At 35.5% G+C, this 12,027-nt stretch overlaps 1 protein-coding gene across 3 annotated transcripts in view; it reads left to right on the forward strand.

Moving 5' to 3' along the window:
• Orc5 (origin recognition complex subunit 5) overlaps positions 1-12,027 on the forward strand; it is a 134,202-nt gene that overhangs the window by 1,654 nt on the left and 120,521 nt on the right. For all 3 annotated transcript variants that reach the window (XM_087206527.1, XM_004839707.3, XM_087206528.1), the window contains exons 2-3: positions 1,367-1,459; positions 4,277-4,477. In XM_087206527.1, the coding sequence (XP_087062653.1) occupies positions 1,367-1,459; positions 4,277-4,477 (294 nt within the window). The remainder of the gene's footprint in view (positions 1-1,366; positions 1,460-4,276; positions 4,478-12,027) is intronic.

The raw sequence follows: 12,027 nt of genomic DNA on the forward strand, positions 1-12,027 counted from the left end.
AGAGTTCATTATAATTCTAGATAAGGATTGAAAAGATTTTATAAGTAGGGATATTAGTAGGGACCAAATAATGGATATAGAGAAGTGTGGCAGGATTCCAAAAATGACAGTTTTATTGAAGGTTGGAAAAAACTTGTGAATCATGGCCATGAACTTTTAATTAAGGGTGAAGTATAGTATTTGGGTAGCCAGGATGCTCAGCAATATACAGTACATTTAATACTTGAAACAGAATTTTTGAGCCAATTAATATGTGATTATTACATATGATCTTAAGAATTCATGTATTAAAATATTGACTTAGTAAATTTTGTCTCTTTAATGGCTGGGTTGCTTTTGCTGTTTTGTGAGCCACTTGGAAAGCTTTTTCCTGTGTAAATCTGAGTTCCTGATTTGTCTTCTAACAAGAAGTGTTTAATTTAGAGACTAGACTATAATAAATGTCTGCAACTACTATTGCTGTGGTACATAATGATCAGAGACTCAACTCTTGTGGAAGTTGCATCATTCAGTTTTCATGTAATTATTTTTAAAATGTCCGTCTCCTGACTTTGTGTTATTCAGTACATTTTGGCTCTCAGTCTTTAGTAGGAATCTCACTCATAGTGTCTGTAGAATGAATGAAACTTGAAGTAGTGACTAGACCAGTAGAGGGACCTTTGACAATTTTTACTTTTCTCTGGGCTGATAAAGTACTGCAGAAGGATCTTATGAATGTGTATTTTTTATTTAATTATTGCAGTGCTGGAGATTGAATTCAGGCCCTCAGGCATGCTTGGCAAGTGCTCTACCACTGAGCTACACCCCCTAGTCCCAATATGTGGTTTTAAATATGTGCTATGCAAATTTTATTGATGTTTACTTTGATGAAATGTACACATTTGTGCCAAGGTCAATGAGTATGCATAATTCAAAAGTATTTTATGTTTTACTAAAAATGAGATCTCTTGAAATGTCTTCTAACCCTGTGACCATATATGCTTAGTTTTAAACATTAAAATGAAATTAAAGTATTAAGACAAAAATGGAGTATAGATAAAATTATCCTTGAAAAGTCCCATAAATCTAGAAAGTTGAGAATGCAAGAGTTTGTATATGCAAGCCAGTACAATAATAAAAGAATAATCATGCAACATTTTATTATAGTGCTATATATGGTATATAATTATATTTTTATTGACAGGATTTCATAACAGATAGTGCTTAGAATTGAATTTAAGTTTCAGATGTGCTGATGCATCCACTGTATATTTACTGTTGGAATATTTTGGATTGAATATTTTACTGTACCCCATAAAACTTTATCACAAGTTGAAAAGTGTGCTTTTTTTGTTTGTGCAGACTGATGTTTGCCTTTCTCCCCTAGAGACATCATTTCAGCTTTCCATCCATTTTTATTTATGGACACACTGCCAGTGGAAAGACCTATGTAACACAAACATTGTTGAGAACTTTAGAGGTAAGAATAAACTTAAAGTCAAGGTTAAATTAAGTAGTCTTTACTCAGACTTCTAGAAATGGAAGGTATCTGGGAGATTATTTAGTGCAGTTTACATTTCTCTGAAGGAATATCTTCTACATAAAATATTTCCAAGCCAGTTTTGTTTGAATACTTTTAATGAGTGTCAACTTCAAAAGCCATTAAAAGTTATTATATTACTTGAACCTTGCTTGACATTAGAAAGTTACTTTATTAATTTGAGCCAGATTTTCTTTTTCCCTTTCATTAGTTGAATATTTGGTGAAAGACACATATAAGAGTATATTCGTTTAAAAACATGAAATTCCATTTCTTTTCCTTTTATGGTCTTTTTCACTTTCCATTTATAATATTAATGCTGTTCTGAATTTTCACAAATACAAAACTAAACATATCTCCTTTACTCTACAGTGTCTTCCAGTGTTATCCATCTCTATGAACTCATTGTGCAGTTGTGCAAAGTTGGCTCTTTTTTCCCCTTTTTTCCTTTATCATCCAGCACAGCAAACCAATAAGCATATTCTATTGATTGTACACCCCAGAGTTATAATTTCATTTATCTTTAATCATAGCTGTTGCTGCTATCTCAGTTTCATTTTCTATTGTTTCTTTCAAGTATTTATTCAAGTATCCTAATTGTAATCCATTCTTTACCTTAAAGCTAGCTTTTACAAGTCTTACAATCTTGATGATGTTAAATGTTTTGACTGACACATAAGACCTTTCATGAGCTGAATTCAGTATATGTTTTGTAATAGAATGGCTAGGAGTTTTGGCTGTTGAGTCTGACAGCTCATGTTCCTCTTCTGGACCCACCTCTTAGTGCCTTGCCCATCTGCAAACTAGAGCAAATAGTGGCAGCCTTTGCGATTGTTGTGAGACTTAAGTGTAAATACATGAAAAATGCTTTCTACAGTATCTAGTACATAGTAAGCACTCAGTAAGGGTCAGCTGTTAAATTATTTAAGTATTGCTATATCTGCTTTCATATTCTAAGCCAGGGATGGACATTATCTGTTTAAATGGGCATGGCTGTATTCCATAGCAACTGTATATAAAGAAACAGGTAGTTAGAGACTTCAGTTTGCTAACCCCAGTCCTCCTCTAGCCCTAAGGATGCATTTTTTTAGGATGACATACTAAGGCACTTATTGTTCCTGTTCTCTTTAAAAGCTTGACACATACTGCTTCCCTTTCTTGGAATGGCTTTTTGCTTGTTCTTCCTCTACTACTCTGTTATGTGACAAATGCTTATTTATTTCATCAGCTTCTTCTGTTTATACTCTTGGGAAGTGTTTCCTGACTTTCTAAGTTATGCACCCTCTGGTTTGCGTCTTCAGCACTTGCAGCCTGTTTCTGTTGTTTTATTCAGCTATCTCAGCTATGATTTTGTGTTGTTTTCCTGGCTTTAGACTTGAGTTTATTAAGATCATCTCTATCACCAAGCACAATCCTTGGTACAATTCAACTTGTTTATTTCACCCTTTGATCCCAAAGATCACAGTTGCCTGGATTCCATATCCAGCTTCAAAATCTTCAGTGCAAGGTTCTGGCCCAAGCATTTGCGTTTGAGAACTATTTACCAAGTGTCCAGAAAATACATGTTGAATAAAGGCATAAAAATCCAGTGAGGAAGTTTCATATACAAGGGCTTTATTCCATTTGTAATCAATGTAATATATGATGATTATCACTGCTTCTGGTGCAGGTACACAAATATGTGCTTAGAATATGCCGTCATTAAAGACCAAAGGTAGAGCAAATGCAAAAAGCAAGATAATTACTCATAAAACACACTGTGGGCTCTTGTACATAAGGGAATGGAGGTGAAAGAGGCTAGCAAATATTGATGAAACTGCCCAAGTATAAAATAGCCTTTTATAGTGCTACTGAGAAAAGCTTCTTTATTGGATGATGAAATTTAGAAAATTTCACTAAAAATAGTTAAAGGTTTCATTATTTGTCCCAAATGCCGTACATTATCTTTCTTTGAATGATTAGTGTTGCATTTGTAATTTCATTTTAGAAACAGACTACATTTGTTTTGTTTCTTTAATACTTGCAAAATTGCCTCATACTAGTAGTCCTTTAAATGTGGAGCTAGTTTGTACAGTCCTCAAGGAAGTATTATTATGGTTTCTGACTCCAGCTTTTTTGACCTAGGTTTATTCATCATAAAAGATAATATTATTTTAAAATTATAAATAGGAAATTCCTACTAAGAATTTTAACTTTTGTATATACCTGGGTTTCTCTATTACAATTTTTTAGATGAAAGTAGAAATTTGCTTTTAATTCCTATAGGAAACAAATGACAAACTTAAATAATTGCAGTGCGTTTAATGAAGGGGTTATTTTTACAAAGGTTGAGAGAGCTTTAAGGGATCAAGATAGGCCAGTGACAACTCAGGACCTTACTATCTCATACCGGAAAGGACCTTAAACAGGAGCTGTTGCCAGCATCCAGCAAAAACTATGGCCTTAGAAGAGGGGCTGCTCTGCTGGAGCTGTGGTCTATGGTACAAGAATGTAGCCACTGCCAAACTGGACCACAGGAGGAGAGGGGAAGTGAAGAGAATACTCAGCTTCCCTCTCACCTGCTCTCCTTCAGTGTCCTGCTATTTCTTCCCAGTGGCTTCTCCAGCTGAGCCAGATAAAAGAGTCCAGGTAATGCAGGCCAAAGTGATCTACTTCCTGGGGCAGAGGACAGATTGAGGAATGGTGGGGTTTACACTATATACCAAAGCTCTTATGTATTTTTTTTTATATTTACACTCTTTTGGTTTTTGTTTTCAGCTCCCACATGTCTTTGTGAATTGTGTTGAATGCTTTACTCTAAGGCTGCTTTTGGAACAAATTTTGAACAAGTTGAGTCATCTTAGTTCTTCAGAGGAGGGATGTTCTACTGAAATAACTTGTGAAACATTTAATGACTTTGTTCGCTTGTTTAAACAAGTAACCAAAGCTGAAAATCTCAAGAATCAGACTGTATATATTGTAAGTAATATAATTTGATTATATCATTTATTTGAAAACTAAATTGTGTATTAGATCAATTTCCACATAATATTTTGCATCTTATTTTGTACAATGCTCTGCAAGGTGTTTTTTAGATACAAAAATGTATTAGAGCTATTCCTTATCTAAAGGGAGCTTCAGTAGAAGAGTCATAACACATATTTATACATGACAGCATGCAGAAGGTGATAGGTGATAAGTGATAGCCATGAGGCGCAAAGTATTGACTTAGGTACATCTGGTGCAGCTTCATGAGGTGATAGCATTTGAAATGGCGCTGAAAGAAACTGGTAATACAGGAAGAAACTGAAGAGGAATTTCAGATGTAGGGAGTGATATAACCAAAGGCATACAGATGAGAGTGGAGTCCAGAGATTGCCAAATATTTTTAGTAGGTTTTAAATTATAAAGGGAGAAAATGAAGATTAGAAAGGTAGACTGGGGCCAGGTTGTAGAAGGTCTTGAAAACCGTACCAAAGCAGTTTGTTTCATTTCCTAGGTTGTAGAAGGAAGTAGGGAAGATTTTAGAGCAACTGTTATGCCTTAGGAAGATTACTGTGAAGAACATGCTGACTAAAAGAATGGTTTTGAGGATACTGTGACTACAGAAGAAGAAATTTGGTCCTGTATTAGAGTTGAGGCAGAAGCAGCAAAAAGAAATAGAGACAGCAGGGCTCAGATTTGTCACTTGTGTATATGGGATGGGTTGTGGGAGAAAGTTAGCTGTTTGATTTTAGGTGGGCTAAGTTTGTGTTGTAATTGTTAAATCAATGTGAAAATTACTAGTGCTCAACTGAAAATATTTATAGTAGTGCCCCTTACATGTGAGGAATCCATTCTAGGACCCCGTGGGATCAAAACTGTGGCTTGCACCAAACTCTAGATAAATTTTTCCTGTGTATACATACCTAGGATAAATTTTTACTTATAGATTAGGCACAGTAAAAGATTAACAATAATTAATGGAACAGTTATAATTAAAATTATATGAATGTGGTATCTCTCTCAAAATATACTTTTATCTTCACTTAGAAGCTTCTCTTTGCCTTATCCAAATTTCCAGCATCACTACTGTTGTACTTTTGAGTGATAGTTAAGTAAAACAAAAGATATTAGAACATAAGCAATTTGATACTGTGACAGTGGGTCTAATGACTAAGTGACTAGCAGGTGGATAGTGTGTACAATGTGGATCCACTAGACAAAGGGATGATTCACGCCCCTGATAGGACAGAGTAGGACAGTGAGAGATTTCACCATGCTACTTAAAAATGGTGTGAAATTGAAAATGAATTATTTATTTCTGGAATTTTTCTGCTTAATAATTTTGGATTGTGAAACCATGGAAAGCAAACCTCCAGCGAAGGGGGCCTATTATGTGTTTTACATTAGTGAATTTTTCTTAATGCTTTAAGAGAATCCTTTTAAGAGAAATGATTATCACCGGAATTAAATTTTATTGTCATGCCTTATTGTAACAGCTACTTTACAAATTGAGTAAGGGGACCAAATTTTCTGCATTCTTACATGTATAAAGCATCCAACAAATATTTTTTTGAGAATTTCCAGGGACTCTAGTCTAGGTATTATAGATGGAACAGGGAAAAAGGTAGTTTCTGTCCACATGTAGCTAGTGTAATTAAGGAAGATAGATAGTAAATTAACATGTAGTGGGTCAAGAACCTACTACAGTACAGTAGTTATCTTCCTAAATAGAGGAAACCTTACTGAGATGATATCTGAGCCAAAACCTGAGGAAGTGAGTCAAGCCATGAACATAACTGTAGAAAGAATATGCTAGGCAAAGAGATTATGCCAGGGTGCCAAAGAAATTGGAGCATACCTTGTATATTCAAGGAATAGCAAAGAAGCCATTGTGGCTAGAGTAGTATAAGGGGGAGAGTGGTTTTGTTGAGAATCAACTGAAGGGTGCAAGAGTAGAAGCACACATGCTAGTATGAGTGTTTTCTCCAAAAATTTCTATGTTGAAGTTCTAGCCCCCATTACTTTTTGGAAAGAAAAGTCATTACCATTCTAATTTGTTAAGAGGTCATATTGGAGGAGGCTAGACCCCAGTATGATTTGGAAAAAGAGGAAATTTGGAGACGAATACACAAAGGAATAAAGATAGCAGTTATGCTACCACAAGCCAAGGAACTTCCCAGAAGCTAGCAGAGAGGCCTGGAACAAATTCTTCTCTAGCACCTCAGAGAAACAAGGTTCTGTCAGCACTTTGACGTCAGACTTCCCCCCTCTAGAACTGTGAGGGCAGTTGTCATTTAAGCCACCTTGTTTGTGGTATTTTGTTACTGTAGCCTGTGATACTATGATATCATAAGAAATATATATTTGGTATTCTCCCCATTTCCTGACACGAAGCTCCCCAAATCCTTGGCATTTCCTAAGTGATGTGTCTATTTTAAACTAATGAGTGGACTGATAGTTGGGAACTCGTTGAGAGCCTCAAGATGAGGGCTGATTATCAGGGTAACTAACCGTGTAATTAGAGGGTTGAAACTTTGAGCTCCACATCCTGATCCCTGGGGTGGGGAGAGGGACTGGGGGTTGACTTAGTCACCAGTGCCCAGTGATTTAGTCAAATGCCAACATAATGGAACCTTAACAAAATTCCCAAAGGACAGGGTTCACAGAGCTTTCAGATTGCTGAATACACTTGGAGGTACTGGGAGGTTGGTGCACTTGAAGAGGGAAATATGGAAGATCCATACTTCTCCCTCACACCTGGTGGTATGCATCTCTTCTATTTGGCTTTCCTTGAATTACAACCTTTCTACTAAACAGGTAGATGTAAGTACTGTTTCCCAGAATTTTGTGAGCTGTTCTAGCAATTTACCAAATTTAAGGTAGTTGTCCTGGGAACCCTTGAGTTATAGCTAGTTAGTCAGATGTCAGAAGGGAAACCTAGACTTGTGTTTGGGATCTGATATGGGGGGAGTCTGGGACTGACTCTTTAGCTTGTGTAATCTGACTCTTAACTCCTAGTAGATAGTGTCAGAATTTAATTGACTTGTAGGACAGCCAGTTGAGAACTGGAGAATTTGTCTGGAATGGTACCGTACATTTGGCCAGCCTGTTGTGAAACTGTAGTTTGTCTTTTCCCTCACACAGTCCTAGGGAATTAACACAACTATTTTTGAGATTCTTATAGTACTCTAAGCAAAATACTATGCTGGCTTGGACTAGGTTAGTAGCAATAGAGGTGGTAAAAAGTGGCCTGGATTCATTTTGAAAATCCAGTTGACAGCTTCTGTGTGGAGGCGCTAAAAAAAAAAAAAAGTCAAGGATTTCTGAAAAATGAACACCTAAAATGATGAAGTTGTTTTTATCTGAATATGAAGAATGATAGCAGGTGGGTACTGCTGGGGAGGAAGGAGTGATCAGGAGTTTAAATGGGGCATTCTAAGTCCAAGTGGAAGATACTGAGTTTGCAGTTGCACACAAGTGTGGAGTTCAAAAAAGGACCAATGTGGAGGTGATATTTTGGTGTGGCAAACATATATACTTAATCCTTGAGACTGGATTAGGTCACAGAGAGAGTGAGTTAGAAAAGAGGTGAGACCAGTGACCTCGTCCTCTAGCATCCCATGCTCAGGGGATAAGATGAGAAAGAACAAAGAGACAGAAGCAGTCAATGCTGTACAGAAATCCTGGAAGTCTTGTTAGGGTGCCCCTTCCTGGGAAGAGCAGTTTTTGTGTGTGGGAGTGGGGTTGGGAGCTGCTTTTACTGTTTTTTCTGTATTCCTGGCTTCTTCAGCTCCATGCCTGAAATACAGAGGCAAAAAGACCATATGTACACACTCAAGAGGTGAATTGTCGTTCTTCTGATCCTAGTGTTTCCCACCTGGTCTGTCTTCTCTTCACTTTTCAAAGCTTTGCTAGTTTTGTGTATGATCTTCAGGGTTCTTAGTTTTATGTAATCAGGAGGATTTAGAAAAAGCACATCTCTTCTACTCCCAAGTGCAACTACATAGTGAAGAATACAGTGACTACCAGGGCATCTCATCATCATCACCCTGATTTATACTCAGGTGACTCTAGTTTAACCCACCATTGCTTTTTTTTTTTTTTTTTTTTCAATAACCATCGCTGCAAATGTCAACATGTCAAGAAAGGCAGTTACATTTTAGTATTATGAAAATAGTTTCATAATCTAAGGAAGTAAAGAGATCAGCATATCCACAGAGGTTCTTTTTTTGTGGATTTTGAAATATCCAAAACCTATAGGAGTTGTTTGAGAGAGTTGGTAATAAAAAACTCATTTTTCATAAATGAAATGCCTTGATTCCAGAATAGGTGGCTGACTCCAGCAAGTAGAATTTCAAAACAGAGTGACCTTTAGGGAGGAGGGAGAGTCAGTGTTCTAGAAACTGCCATGAGGAGTAACTAGGGCCCTCTTCATTTTTCAGGCCCAATAGATCAGTAAGTATTTGTTACTTGCCTAAACATTAAGGGTAGAAAAGTAGTCAGGTGTTTGGTGTAGTAATTTTTTAGAGTAAACAGAATGTTCAGCTGTCTAATATATAAATTGGTAATCTTCATTACTAAGATAGGTGGCTAAGAATTTCTTTTTCCAGTTAGTAATTCACTTACAGATAGTTTATTAGAATGCCTTAATGTAAATTATTAAGAGAAATATTTGGATCTGAGTTAGAATTTTTGACTTCTCTGCATTTTCTTTTTACTTCTCTCCATTGATAATAGCTTTTAAAGAGAATCATTAATTAAAATGTGGTAAAATCATTTCATTACAGTAGCTAATTTATCAAATCAGGAATGAACTGTTTACTGTTTTAGTGTTATGTTTTTTATTAAAATGGGCATGAAAATAGACCAATTTATTTGAATCTGTATTCTGGATTACAGAGTTATTTGAAGATTGATGGGAAAATTTCGTAATGAGAATGCATAGTAGAGAAATTAATTTGTATCTGTAGTAATTTTAGCTTTTTTTTCTAAACTAATGAGGAATAACATTTTAAATATGATTCTTATATGTAGTTTAAAACTGTCTACTAATAAAATAGAAACAAATTATTTGGGGGAAACTAATATATTTTCTACATTTTAATTTTAGTCCTAATTTAAATGCTTACAGTCTATACTAAGATTTACTAGTAAAGTATAAAGGTTTAAAAAATAAAAAGGGCTTTTTAAAGAAAGGATAAGTTTAATTCTGGAAAATGTACAAGATAGCCTTGGAACATTTTGCCACATTAGAAAGCTAGGGAACTGTCAGTGACTAGTATGGTCTTTTAAAAAAGACACAGAAGCCAGTTTGAAGGGGCTTCAGCTGGCCAAAGATAAGACAACTTGAACATCAAAAAAAAGATGAATTAATTGGGCAGAAACATATTAAATATTTTAAAATTTATAAATTGATAGCACCAAACAAATACATAAAAAACACAAAACCCCAACTCATTAGCTATGTTGGGCATTTCAGTTACTAAGACACTGCAGTGGACTGAGTAATGGTCCCATGAAGGTACCAGGTTCTAAACTGTGGACCCTGCAAATGTTACCTTGTAAAAAGGACATTTACACATGGAATTAAATGAAGTATCTTGAGGTGGGGAGATTTACCTAGATTGTTTGGGTGGGCCTGGAATGCCATCACATTCACTGTCAGTATGGAAGCAAAGTAGAGGGAGACTTAAATATACCACACAAATGGAGGAGAGTGCCAGGTACCAGAAGCATCGGGAAGCAGTCAGTGAGAAAGTTGAAAAAGTTGGCCTTGATGATTGGAATGTTGAAGGCAGAAGCCAAGGAATACCATAGCTTCCAGAAGCTGGATCTGGTAAGGAGTGGATTCTCTACTAGAGCCACTGTAGAGAACATAGCTCTACCAACACCTTGGTTTGGCAGACCTTTAGCTTCCAGAACTATGAGAAAATAAATGTTAAGTTTATTGTAAATTACCAAGTTTGTGCTAATGTTACAACGTCCATAGGAAATTAATAAGCTACAAACTCATTATTTTGAAAATTGGTAAATTAGAGAAAAGAAGCAAACATTTATCCTTCCTGTCCTTTGTGAACTCAGATAGCAAAATCATGAATAAGAGAATGTTCTTTGTAGAAAACTGTCTCCTGCTCAATGCAGAAACAGAGACAGAAATTTATGCTTTTTCACTCCCTAATGAAATAGAGGATATAAGCAGTGACCATGAATTAGCAGAAGTCATTAGGTAAAAGGCTGCTGAGGAACTTTATAATGGGTGAATCAGTTTTCATCTCAACAAAAAAAGAGAAAACACCAAGTATTGTATGCCTGCTGATGTAAAGTAACAAGAAACATATACTGCTGCCCATGTAATATTCTTGTCCAAAATTTGAACCTGAAGCTGATCACATGTCAAGATCTGCTGACCACTTCACAAGAAATGTAGGGGTATAGAAATGGGTTAAATGCCATTACAAAGATGTAAATCATCTAATACAGAATATGGAAAGTTCTGCATGATTGATTATCTGGTTTCATAAATAACAAAAAAAAATTTTTAAAGGATAGGGAGAACTGTTGCAATTTAAAAAAAAACTCTGAAGACAGATCATCTAAATGTAACAACATACAATTGTGGACCTTTTTGAATCTTGAATCAAATAAGCTAATAATAAGGGACAAGTAGGGAAATGTAAGTCATGGTTATTAGATGCTATCATGAAATATTGTTGATTTTTTTATGAATGATGACATGATTATATTTTTAAAAAGGAGCCCTTATTTCTTAAAACTGCATACTGACATTTATGAATGAAATGATATGATATCTGGCATTTATTTTAATAATCCAACAAGGTGGTGGAGGGGAAAATTAAGAGATGGTGTAGAACAGTGGTGGTGTACTTATGGCACACATGCCACAGTGAGCTGTTTGTTACTGGAAGCTCTAAAAGGGCATCATCACTGGTATAGAAGAAACAAGTTGGCCTTATGTTGAAGTCAAGAGAGTAATGTCATGTACCTCATGAGCTCATTACCGAGTTTCAGTATTTACCACATGGCGAAACTTGTATCATCTGTATCCATTCTGCTGTTCCCTGCATCACATCATGTGTTTCTTAAATGCCTCACTGCATAACTCTAAGACACAAGGACCTTGTTTAGCATCGTCATTATTCCAGTAACATCATAACACTGAACAGAAATTTAATCCTTCTTAACACAGTCGATCACCCAGTCAAACAAGGATTACCATGCAGTTACAGAGTTCAAGCAAGAAATGTTTTATGTGATGAAATTTAAAATTATTTTCCTCGGGTCATGAAGACCTGTAACTTTTGGTACATGATAGTCATATGATGATTATTATTTCTTATATCCCTAAGGAAATACTCTCATAGCACCTTACACCATCATATTTTTTGATAGTATGCCTGTAAAGTAAACCTTTTTAAGTGTAGTTTGGATTAAATTGTGTTATAAGTTTTTAAACTTATTTAACCTATTTGCAATGTCTTTCTACAAATATAAATAATATTTTAAGTTAATTTACAAGTCACAAT

This window comes from Heterocephalus glaber, unplaced genomic scaffold (assembly GCF_053883595.1).
Source record: "Heterocephalus glaber isolate CG9 unplaced genomic scaffold, H.glaber_assembly_v1.0 deba00000676, whole genome shotgun sequence".
NCBI classification, from domain to species: Eukaryota; Metazoa; Chordata; class Mammalia; order Rodentia; family Bathyergidae; genus Heterocephalus; species Heterocephalus glaber.